Below are 11,477 nucleotides of genomic sequence, written 5' to 3' on the forward strand. Positions count from 1 at the left end.
GGACACTATCTTTCAGTCCAGTCAAGAAGAAAATGCCAACCAACAGGGAGAGACACAAGAAAAGATGGACAGCACAGACTTGGAGGACTCAGCAGTGGGATGACATATAGAGTCTTTACTATATTATAGCCTCCCTATACAAGTGTAGACACCTGCATTTGTGAGGCTGTGAAGGACTCTCCCTGAAGATAGACAATTCACAGTCATTTGAATTTATAGAGTGACGCAATAATAAAGACAAATGTCATTATTACTCTAAGTTATGCACAATAATGATGCTCTTTTTTCCAGAAACATAAAATGCTGCTTTCTTCACTGACCCTCAAAATCAGTGAATTTAGTAGTTGATACACAATATAAATATGTCTTAAAAGAGAAAACTGGCTTTTTCAGTGAACAACATTCCATTCAAACCCACATAGTAGGGACCATAAAAAGAGCAGTTACAGGCCTCAGATTGGTAGCAAGACGTCCTGCCATTATACATGTCTGATAACAATTTATGTGTCCACTGATCATGATGAATATTTCACCAGCAGAAGAGGTAAAACTGCAATAATTCATCGATTAGTCATTCAACAGATAATTAATTGACAGAAAAGAAACAGAGTAGCTCTGTAAATATTTGAATAACCATTTGTTGTTTTTATGCCATGATTGATCAAGGAAATAAATGGATAGATTCATTAGTAATGAAAGTCATTGTTAGTTGTAAGAAAGAAAGAAATCTGTGGCCTTCTTGTGCTTTTTGTTACCGTTTTAGGTTTTTTGTGGATTTTATATTTAAAAATCAAAAGTTTGTCACTCAGACAAAATCCTACTTTATGTTTTTGCGGGCTGAAAATCAAGTAAATATTAATTTACGCATTTCTACTGTTGTATTTATCATTTAAATTCAAAATGTGGGCTACTGGTTTGGTGGTGTTGCTATTGAATATATCTCTATTAGAATCTGGTGTCACTTTTATGAATGAACGGGGTTGTGCTGACTTTGAGGACGTGGCGGTTCTCGGCCAATCCAATCACCGATGTCCTCTTGAGGCGGACCAATCAGTGAGCGACATCGCACTCGCCTTTTCAAAGCCTGATTGGCCTTTTGGCGTTTTAGCATAGGAAGTGCATGGGTGTGTTTCCGGGGGGGACGGTCTAAAGCTGTAACGACGAGGTTTCCTGAAGTCACCGGTAAGATTTCACAGATCTCATAATATCATAATGTTTGAAATAATTTGAATCTGTATCTCCTAGACGTGGTATTTATACGTATACAGCATAGAAACTAATTTAGTCCGTGATGTATTCTCAGGGACCGATTGAAACTGTAGGTAATGGTGCAGTAGGCTAGCTGGTGAAATGTTAGTCCCTAACATTGGATTTGGACTGTAACGGGGGCTAATTGGAATAACGGTCATAAACAATTTAAAGTGATTAAGGTGCCGAGAAAATCCAAAGTGAGAGCAGAGACCCTGAGGTCTGTCCAGCGGCCAAAATACATCAACATTAACTTTTCCGCCAATGTGTTTTAGTAAGAGGATCGAAAAATTGTTAAAATAATGCTTTCCCCCGTTCACATAACGTTACGGCATTCTCTCGCTTTTCAGTGGCAATGGCATTATAGTCCCTTGATAAAACTTTAATTGCTGGCTATGGTTTCAGAATATAACGTTATTCTGTTGAAGAATATCTTGAGAAAATGTGAATAGCGTTTTGTTTTTCATTTGTTAGTTTATTGGCTTCACTTGTGGTGATATACTATGTGAGATGTCAGCTGCTAGAAAGTAACATACCAGAAGAGGAACCAAACGAGATTGCATCAGATGGCAATTTGCATCTCATAGTCAGAGTATATGCTTGTACTGAGTTCTACACTCCCTGCAGTTGTGTGAGCTTAAGTCAAAAATAGCAGTTACACAATCTGTCCAGATGCCATTATGGGAAGTGCACCTAGATGTGCATGCAAGACAGAATGTTCTGCCAGAATGCGCTATTTTAACAATAACTATTGTTTATTTTTCCCTTTCTTACCCCTTGTCCAGAAGCTGTTTGTACATACATAGGATGGAGCTGAGGCCACTTTTCATGTGCTTCGCTCTCTGTGTGGTTTACGCCACCAGCAAACCCACAGAGAAGAAGGACCGTGTTCACCACGATGAACCCCTCAGCAACCGAGAACACGATGATACAGAAAACTTTGACTATGACCATGAAGCTTTTCTGGGACAGGAGGACGCTAAGAGCTTTGACCAGCTGACGCCAGAGGAGAGCAAGGAAAGGCTCGGGTAAGAAAACTTGTCACATACTATGTGAATTTGTTGAATTACTGGGTATATATCAGGGCAATAGTAATACTTTTGCTGATTCTTTTACAGCTACAGTGGGAATACACTTCCCAAGCAGAACAGTGTTTTTGCATTACTGTGGTGATGGCCTAGTTTTAATCTCACAGAGCAGTGAAGTTCATCTGAAGTGAGACACCACTAGATAATATGTGAGGCAGAAACAGGCTGAATGTTTGCCATATTTCTGTCATTTTTCTGCAGCATGCTGGTTGAACGTATAGATGATGATAAGGATGGCTATGTGACAGTTGAGGAGATGAAAAAGTGGATCAAACATGCTCAGAAGAGGTGGATCTACGATGATGTGGATCGACAGTGGAAGAGTCATGACCTCAATGGGGATGGAGTGGTGTCCTGGGAGGAGTACAAGAACGCCACCTACGGATACATTCTTGGTACAGATGGGGACAGTTTTCATTCTATACATTTGCTGTATCCCAATAATTACCTACATACTGCATGGGGACATGCATATATTTACTTTTCCACACTTAAATGCACGTTATACAAAGTTGTGACTTTTGACTTGCAGATGACCCTGACCCTGATGATGGCTTCAGCTACAGGCAAATGATGGCCCGTGATGAGAGGAGATTCAAAATGGCCGACCACAACAATGACATGAAAGCCAACAAGGAAGAGTTTACAGCCTTTCTTCACCCTGAGGAGTATGACCACATGAAAGATATTGTAGTGCTGGTAAGTGGCATTTATTCACACAGGTGTTAAATGATGCCACTAACACAGTATCTTGTGCTTCTTTTCTCACTCCTCTGCACTACTTTGTTTTCTGTAGGAAACTATGGAAGACATCGACAAGAATGGAGATGGTTTAATTGACCTGGATGAGTACATAGGTGGGTTATAATAGCCCAGTATCAAATAAGCATTATCAGTTTGTACTGCACCATTTTGGGGTTATTTTTGATGGCAAACCAGAGTATTAGTAATGTTTGAGGAAACCTGATGAAATGAACTTGTTTTTTAATGTGCTAGGCCACTTGTACAAAGAAACTTCAAGAGCATCGACACCAGGTCTTACACAGCCTGGTCTGTTCTTCCTGTGTTTTTGTTTTAGGTGACATGTACAACCAAGAGGGAGATGCCACAGAACCAGAGTGGGTGAAGACAGAGAGAGAACAGTTTTCTGAATTCAGAGACAAAAACAAAGATGGGAAGATGGACAAAGATGAGACCAGAGACTGGATCCTGCCCAGTGACTATGACCACGCAGAGGCTGAGGCCAAGCATCTGGTCTATGAGTCAGATACAGACAAAGTACGTCATGTAAATGCTTTTAAATTTTAACATAAATGTGTGTTTCTCTTGCTGGTATTGTCGTCCTTTGGGATACATTTACTGTGTAATGAAAATGGAAAAAAGATATTGTCTGCACCTAGTGACATGAGTCCAGATCATACAAGACTTGCCTCATATTTGCTGTAACGTGCAGCATGAAGTATCTTCATATCTCAGTAACAGTTTAAAATATTGTCATTGATTTTGTTTTTCTCTTTTCATCAGGATGGCCGTTTGACTAAGGCAGAAATTGTAGACAAGTACGACTTGTTCGTGGGCAGCCAGGCAACCGACTTTGGAGAGGCTCTGACTCGACACGATGAGTTCTAAAATTCACCTGCCTCCAAAGACTGTGTGTTCCACCTTACTCCTCCAACACTCAATGGAGTATTTTAAACAAGTTGAGCTTGCCTAGTCCAGCGCTATGGACAATAATTTATTTGATTCATTGAATGTCCCATTGTACACACACTAACATTTTAAGTAATGTGTACATGCTTGGCCAAGTGTGTCCTCACACTCAGCTGTGCGTACGGTTGGGATATGTTGCCATCATTTCCTCTGCTTCAACACACTACCTTTGTCCAGGTGAAAGATGAACAGTGTTTAATGACAATTTTTCATATATTTTTTGAAAAGTATTTCTTTCTTTTTTTTATGAAACCCTCAAAACAAAAAGTTTAGGCTTCCATTATACAGAATATTTCATCGCACTATTTCTTTTTGCAGTGCACTGGACTGTGAAGAGTCAGTCTGATCGCTAGCCATTAGAATTTGTTCTACTCTTCTAATTATAAAGTGAGGTCCAACCAGAAAATGCTAGTTGCTGATTGATCATTTCTTTGGTAATGCTGGATTATAGGATGTTTGACAATGAAGACCATTTGGACTAGTGCAATACAGGGTCATCAGAGTCCATGCTGTGGGCCCCTAAGGCAGCAAGGTTAACACAAGCTGTGGGTCCTACATAAGGGCAAGCTGTGCTGTGCACTAGCTGAAGGAATCAGTATAGACTTATGGGCTGATGGAAGCTTTATCCTTGAAGTTGTCTCTTTTCTTGTTTCTCACCACCTCTGTGTGAATCTCTGCATGTTACTTGTATTCTTGCTGACTGACTCTTTGCCTTCCTCAGTTTTTTTTTTTTATTATATGTTTTGAGGTTTGTTTTTTCTTGGCACATAAATGCCTTAGTAGTTCAGCTGAATTACTAACTCATTTGTGTGCAAAGCAAAAATCTTTATTCTGTTTCTTTAAAAAAAAAAAACATGTGAACATGTGCTTCTCCTTATGTTATGCTTGTATTATCACTGCCACCATGTATAACCACTGTTGATAATTTTTATGTATGTATAGGATAATGTTTTTTTACAGGCTCACTGCAGCAACAAGCCTTTCACTAGTGACTTTACTGTAAATAAGTTGTTGGTCTGCAAACTGAGCACTCTAACAGTGAGGTCTAGATTTTGCGATTGAGAATAATGTCTTAATAAAAACAAATAAAACAGGAGCTTTCGGTCTGTTGTATGCTTTTGATTTGGTTTTACCTTTTTGTCTGTGCAATGCATAACCTATCAGGTTTTCTGTAGTTTTCAACAAATGTGTTTTAAAAAGACCTGTCATGGATTTAAGCTGTTACGTTAAAACTTGTCAGTGTCACCGATGGGTTTGTTTTAAGCAGAGGGTTGTTTATATGAGACCCTGTTATGAAAGTCTTTCCAGAGTCCTGAAAATTTTTGGTCTAGATGAAAAAATCCTGTTGCGCACACACACACACACACACACATATCTTTAACATGCTTACTAAATTGTAACTATGAGTAATGTCGGACAAGAAACTGGTGGAATTTGGGAGCCCTATTTTCATCCGTTTGGTTAGAGTGGTATATCTTATGAGAAGTTTTCAAATGTTTCCATGACTAATGCAGATACTAATCTCGTTAATCACAAACTGGCACTAGCTGTGTCTAAAAACAGCCTCAAGCATGCATGGCTGTAGACTCATCTTGTTCTAGAAACCCTGACTGTTGTTATGGATCCTGTCATAGTATTTGGACAGGGAAATTTTAACCTTAACTTAAACCCTATAGCTTTAAACCTGAACCCAGCTCCCTGATTTAGAAGACTAATTACAGCTTTACTTGAATAACATCTCGTGGCTCATTGTTTCAGTCAAACAATAGCTTGACTCACTTTCAAAGAAGAAAATTGAGCTAGTGTGTAGAATACAAATAACGAACAGTGCTATGTGAAGCTTTTGAACTTAGTACCTTGCAGGTATTTAACAGGTAAAGTTACATGGAAACACAAAGGGCACAAAACTGTGAGTTTAAAAAGTCAAACATTCTGGAGCAGCTGTTTCCTGCACTTTGTGATTTCTTGTGGATATACACTTTAAGAGAGAACAGTCTCATCTTATTCATTAACAAAGGTAATATATATTTCATTCATGATGAACTGGTATACTTGTATTGTTGTGCTGGATGAATAGGCTAAATGGTCATAACTTATACATAATAGGTTTAGTTTGTTTGGAAATATGTTTTTTAATTTTGCCTTGTGCATTCAAGGTCACTCATTCCTGTCATCTAGGCTAATTATGTGCTATTACTGTATCTTTTGTCATAATTAATGTGTTACTTAAGCTTACATACATACATTATGTGATCATGGAATATGTGTCTTTCCTTATGTGGCCCCTGTACTGCATGTCGCATGTATGTACAGTGTTCTGTCCTCTCCCATGGCTCAACATTACCTATAGCAGAACCAGACTGTAGTGTTTCTCTCTTGTTCCATGATGTGTCTGCCATCCATCTTCATCTTACCTCCTCCGTATTCTGTCATCCGCCCCGTCACTGCCTGTGATATTACAGTGACATCACTTACTAAATGTGATAAAAATGGGATTACAATGAGCAATCAATCTCAGTAGCTCTTCTTCGTCTGACTCTAACTCATCCTCACCCTCACTGTTCTTGTCTGCATCTTCATCTTTCAGAAAACCATCATCATCCTCGTTCCAGACCCTGTGGCCATCCTGGGTGTTTTTCAAGTTTGTCGAGGGCCCTCTGTCCTGTGATGGACTACCAGCATCAGCACCTGGGTATTCTGATGGGTCTGTTTGGTCCAGTGATGTGGAGGGTTGGTCTGCCTCTGTGCTTAGAGTCATAGCTGTTTGTGCTGGTGTTACTGGTGGTGCATCAAGAGGAGAAGTATCTATATATACTAACTTGGTTTTCCAAGGTGAATGCTCTCGGGTGGGTGGGGGTGTGCTCATTTGCTTGGGGATTGATGACAACAGTAAAGGTGAATATGGGGGAGTCTTCACATGAGGTTTGCGGAAAGGTTTGTCTATTTCTGCCAAAGCAATTCGACTCTGGCTACGTGGAAGACTGGTTTGAGAGGAGGGGCTTGAGACAGGGTCAGGAGGCTCATTTTGGATGACTGTTTGTGTAATTTGTGAATCAGGACAGGTGGAAGGTGGAGTACAAGGGGTGTCATGGGTTGCAGGGCTAGGACTGGTAGGGTCCAGAGTGGTATCAGGTGGAGGGGTCAGTGAGCTGAGGTTTCTTTGGGGTGGAGCAGCATCTTGAGCCGTATATGTAGGGCTCATATCCACAGTGGCTATGTTAAAGGTGGGTGAACTAGAGAAGCATTTGGTTGGGGTAAAAACATTGTTACTGAAGATCACAGGGCTCCACCCACTTTCAGTGGAAACGAAGCTTGTGGCAGGTGCATCAGTCATTCTGAGTGGAACAGGTCCCTGGCAGCAGGGAAGGTCTTTGTAGGTGTAGACACCAGGTTCGTCTGACAAACTGAAGGAAGGATTGTAGGATTCTTCACTGTTATAGGGTACTTCCTCCATGTGCGGCATGGCAGTATGATGACTTGCCTGAGGAGTAACCAAAATCATTGAGTCAATACGGTAAATGAGACCAAGAGTGTACGCCCACCTTTTTTTTCCCTTCGCCCATTGGTGAATTGGTGTGGTGAATGGGTAGGAAATGTCAGGGGATTGCCAACGTTTTTGTTATTCATATGTGAAACTGGCAACTCTAAGGTCAGGGGATCATCAAAGTCATGTTGATAAATCATTTGAGAACCATGAATGTTGATTAACTTTTGTGTTAATCCATTTGGTAGTTGTTGAGACATTGGTCAAGTTAAAATTCAATCTGGTTGTGGTGCTAGTGGAAATATCTGGGGATTGCCAAAATTTGTAGGATTCATCCAGTCTGGCCACAATAAATGTTTGTACATTTAAGATATTCTACACAAAGAAGTCATACAATGAATTGAGTGTATGACTAATACTGTATAAATAGTTTTTAAAGGAATAAGACAAGAGTGAAGAGCAGCTAACAGAGAAAAAAGCTCACCAGTTGGAACCATCGTAAGCTCTGAGGGAATATAGTAGAGAATATTTCAGAACTCAGTGACAAACAAATCCTGATAAATATGAACCTAGATTACAGATTTAAACTAATCTTACCACATTGGGGTGTTTACCCTGGGCCACACAGCCTCTCTCCAGTGGGTCCCTCTTCCCCTTATATTTCTTCTTCAGCCACATCACCGTAGACAGGATACATCCAATTACAGTCATGAACATCATGGTCAGAAAGAACGCCCTGCTCACTGTACAACCTGTCAGATGGTCACCTCCCAGTGGACTATGAGGAACTACAGTGTACAAACATGCACACATATAGAGAGCTTGTTTCAGTTTACAGGACCATCACCAATCAGTAGTAAATGTGTAAGCGTGTGTCCCTACCTGGTTGTCCGTCATTTAACACCTCAACTACTACAGTAGTAAAGGCTGCATCGCCAGACTCCTGGTCTATAGCCATTACCTGCCAAGTATTTTGAAATTTTATCAGATCATCATGTTTTTTTTATTTATTATGAAGTTTTGATGAAATATATAAATACATACCAACATGTATTTGCTGTTGCTTATATTTATTTATAGTGTAACTATTTTGTTTTATTTTGATTCTTCTATCACTGCTGGTCACTGAGACACAAAATTGCACACAAAAGCAAGACCTCAGAGTTATGTTGTTAAACCAGTGCTCTATATTATTGCCTCTGGTATGTTCTATTTTTTGCTTGTGGTCAAAGGGATGGACTCTTTTCTTCAGCTTTCATGTAATATAAGCTATCATAATGTACGGTTTATATAATTTGTAGTGTCCTTTTAAATCAAATGCATCATTATAATATATTTTCACTAAGGCTCACCTCTAGAACGTGTTTCTGTTTTGGCTTTAGTTGATTGGCCCTGGCGATCAGAAACCCATCCCGTGCAAACTGGTAGATGTCTGTGTGATTAGATGTTGGACTGAAGGTGAAGGAGATCATGGGATTGAAACCCTGCCAATTTGTTGAGAAAAATCAGGAGACAGGTAATATTAAACAAAACACATTTATAACAGCAATGAACATGTGCACATGTAGCACGTGTGCATACGTGGTTAAAGTCCTGGTCTTGTACATGTAGCATCAGTACTTTGTTGCCATAGGTATTGACCAGGGAGGCGATGTTCTGTCCTGCAGTTACAAAGCCGTGATATTCAGCCATGCCAAACTCAGGAGAAAACTGGTTCACTGCCAGAACTCTGACCAACACTGTAGCTACAGAGTACTTCCTGGGATCATCGTCCTGGTATGCCTGGGTGCAAGACACACAGAGGGCAAAGCAGGGACATTGATATTTGGAGTAAGAAAGTGGGGTACACATATTTCAAGCCTACTGCTAACACTGAGTATGAATATTGTGTCTTACCATGATGTGAAGATTCAGCACTGGAGTTGTTAATCTGTCTCCCACCCCTCGAGTTAGTTTCACCTCCCCTGTCATACTGTCCATTAGGAAGCGACCTTCATCATCTCCTGGCATGAGCACATACAGTTACAAATGTACATGTAAACACAGAGCACATTTAAAATATTTATCAGTGTGTATGGTACCTGAGAGGATGGCATAGCTGAGTGGAGAGCTGAGACCTCTGTCTCCATCCACTGCATGAATGGGACTGGGAAAGAAGTCCAACACAATGTCCTGCAGCATGACAAACATCAGATCCTCATTACACTGTGCCTTATTGTAACAATAAATATTAGGACAGCAGCCTGGTGAGGTTTAAGCACAGACCTCTTCCCCCTCTGTGATATTAGCTGTATACACTGGGCTGGTGCAGATGCAGCTGGTCTCATTCTGGAAAAGCAGGTTGCAGGGCACAAACTGTGGGTAATGGTCATCTCCATCCAGAACAGTAATGGTGATATTGATGCTGGTGTTGAAGTGCTCAACAGTGCTCATTTCCTGAAATAATGACAAGTATCTTTAGAGGATATTACACTGGTCAGTCATGTTTGATGGAGAAATTGGTGGATACATGAACACTGAAGTATTGTTAATCTAGTCTAATAGTAATTGTTAGGAGCGTCAGGGAATCATGAAGGGTAGCAGAAACAGAGAAATGGATATGATTATGTAGCTGAATGTATGTCAGAAATGAAATGTAAATAACTTACTGCTGCGTGAATGGTGACAGTGAGCAGGGTTTTAGTCTCATAGTCTAGAGGCTTGGACAGAATCACCTCTCCAGTGTTGGGGAAATCAACTTTAAAGTACTCAGCATCAGGCTGCAAGACAAGCACATGAAGAATAATCGAGTGATTGTGTGCATGTATTGTCTCTTTTTAAGAGTGTAAAGAGTAAAACAGCAGAACCCACTGATGTCTGGTCAATGGAGTAAATGATCGTGTCGTTATCCGCATCTGTGGCATGGACAGTAAAGGCTATAGTATTCACTGGAGTCAACTGGAAAACAAACAGATAGATGGGCAGAGACACACTTTAGAATGCAATCTTGTATGTTTTGGATACACACAGATTTGTGCTCATGTTTGAGAAAGTGTCATACCTCACTGATAACAAAAGACTGGACAGTGTCTTCTGCAAACACAGGTGAATTATCATTCTCATTGAGAATCATCACCACAATCCTGTACACAATCTGCAACAACAATAAAAAGAAAGAAAAGAAAGAAAAAGATATATAGATGTGAATGCAGGATGAGACACTGAGGACCTATGGGTAAGATGATGGGACAAAGTGTACCTGAAGTGTATCATCCTGACAATATACCAACTCAGCCACTAGGACAGGACCCTGAACCTGAGAGACAGGAAAATAGAGAAGTAAGAACAGATATTAAGATACATTTAATATCTTCATTCAACATGATAAAAACAATGACCTTATCTAATTCATGATAACCAGAGGAGAAAAAAACAGACCGCTAATCTGGCTAACCCCTGATGTAAATCAGATGGCTGGGAAGTGGATGATGCTAAGAGAGATTGTGCTCGGTCCAAGGATGAGGTTGTAAGGGTCCATCGTTGATGGTTTGGTCTAAGCTTAGCTACAACTTCCCCACACTATTACAACAACAGACTCAACAAACAACGGCCTGCACACATAAAATTCATAATCCTTGCATTATATTTATGACATCCCGAAACATTCAGATCAATGTTTAGGAGGGCATTTACCTCTCGGTCAAGGATCTTGTCAGGTGTTGTATTCAACCGGATGTTTCTTTCATTCAAGAAGAACCAGTCGGCGTCCTTTCCACCAAGACTCCAGCGCACACCATCTGCTGTGGTGTCACTCATGAGCTCAGCAACAACTTCTCCTGAAAGGCTGTTTTCTCTGACTGCTGCAAATACATCCTGACCATCCAAACATCCAGCCCACCCTGACATTCCTGTGCCGGGTTGAAATGAACACACAAACACATGTGCAGAGGATTAGAGATGCATTAATT

General features: G+C 40.4%; 3 protein-coding genes across 4 annotated transcripts in view; 1 reads left to right on the plus strand and 2 right to left on the minus strand.

Annotated features, from left to right (window-relative positions):
* Nucleotides 1-1,076: 1,076 nt before the first annotated feature.
* Nucleotides 1,077-5,142, plus strand: calub (calumenin b). Of its 2 annotated transcripts, none has more exons than XM_020611233.1 (7): nucleotides 1,077-1,182; nucleotides 2,034-2,276; nucleotides 2,538-2,731; nucleotides 2,869-3,035; nucleotides 3,133-3,193; nucleotides 3,415-3,614; nucleotides 3,861-5,142. In XM_020611233.1, exons 2-7 carry the CDS (start codon nucleotides 2,056-2,058, stop codon nucleotides 3,963-3,965), a joined length of 948 nt encoding a protein of 315 aa, XP_020466889.1. In that variant the 5' UTR covers nucleotides 1,077-1,182; nucleotides 2,034-2,055; the 3' UTR covers nucleotides 3,966-5,142. The 2 variants fall into 2 exon arrangements, with proteins under 2 accessions (XP_020466889.1, XP_020466896.1); XM_020611240.1 differs by having other exon boundaries at nucleotides 1,102-1,182; nucleotides 2,037-2,276.
* Nucleotides 5,143-6,272: 1,130 nt separating this feature from the next.
* On the minus strand, nucleotides 6,273-7,509 carry LOC109967884 (proline-rich receptor-like protein kinase PERK8). The gene is made up of 2 exons (XM_020613769.1): nucleotides 6,600-7,509; nucleotides 6,273-6,494 (listed from the first exon to the last, which is right to left on the minus strand). The coding sequence occupies exons 1-2, from the start codon at nucleotides 7,507-7,509 to the stop codon at nucleotides 6,457-6,459; spliced, it is 948 nt and encodes a 315-aa protein (XP_020469425.1). The 3' UTR covers nucleotides 6,273-6,456.
* Nucleotides 7,510-8,008: 499 nt separating this feature from the next.
* LOC109967810 (cadherin-related family member 5-like) overlaps nucleotides 8,009-11,477 on the minus strand; it is a 4,195-nt gene continuing 726 nt past the window's right edge. Inside the window, exons 3-14 of the mRNA XM_020613636.1 lie at nucleotides 11,203-11,417; nucleotides 10,769-10,825; nucleotides 10,571-10,663; nucleotides 10,381-10,467; nucleotides 10,179-10,289; nucleotides 9,796-9,966; nucleotides 9,612-9,702; nucleotides 9,427-9,533; nucleotides 9,112-9,312; nucleotides 8,883-9,014; nucleotides 8,413-8,491; nucleotides 8,009-8,318 (exon numbers count right to left, since the gene is read on the minus strand). Of these exons, the coding sequence (XP_020469292.1) occupies nucleotides 8,113-8,318; nucleotides 8,413-8,491; nucleotides 8,883-9,014; nucleotides 9,112-9,312; nucleotides 9,427-9,533; nucleotides 9,612-9,702; nucleotides 9,796-9,966; nucleotides 10,179-10,289; nucleotides 10,381-10,467; nucleotides 10,571-10,663; nucleotides 10,769-10,825; nucleotides 11,203-11,415 (1,548 nt within the window). The 5' untranslated portion in view covers nucleotides 11,416-11,417 and the 3' untranslated portion in view covers nucleotides 8,009-8,112. The remainder of the gene's footprint in view (nucleotides 8,319-8,412; nucleotides 8,492-8,882; nucleotides 9,015-9,111; nucleotides 9,313-9,426; nucleotides 9,534-9,611; nucleotides 9,703-9,795; nucleotides 9,967-10,178; nucleotides 10,290-10,380; nucleotides 10,468-10,570; nucleotides 10,664-10,768; nucleotides 10,826-11,202; nucleotides 11,418-11,477) is intronic.

Source organism: Monopterus albus, unplaced genomic scaffold (genome assembly GCF_001952655.1).
Source record: "Monopterus albus unplaced genomic scaffold, M_albus_1.0 scaffold5.1, whole genome shotgun sequence".
Taxonomy (NCBI): domain Eukaryota; kingdom Metazoa; phylum Chordata; class Actinopteri; order Synbranchiformes; family Synbranchidae; genus Monopterus; species Monopterus albus.

What these genes read in the sequence shown, in the direction of transcription:
- calub (XM_020611233.1), top strand. Translation starts at nt 2,056, where the DNA reads ATGGAGCTGAGGCCACTTTTCATGTGCTTCGCTCTCTGTGTGGTTTAC. An exon ending in TGAAAGATATTGTAGTGCTG is followed by an intron (nt 3,036 to 3,132) that starts GTAAGTGGCATT and finishes TGTTTTCTGTAG; the next exon opens with GAAACTATGGAAGACATCGA. An exon ending in TGACCTGGATGAGTACATAG is followed by an intron (nt 3,194 to 3,414) that starts GTGGGTTATAAT and finishes TTTTTGTTTTAG; the next exon opens with GTGACATGTACAACCAAGAG.
- LOC109967884 (XM_020613769.1), bottom strand. Translation starts at nt 7,509, where the DNA reads ATGCCGCACATGGAGGAAGTACCCTATAACAGTGAAGAATCCTACAAT. An exon ending in TGCAGACAAGAACAGTGAGG is followed by an intron (nt 6,495 to 6,599) that starts GTGAGGATGAGT and finishes GTAATATCACAG; the next exon opens with GCAGTGACGGGGCGGATGAC.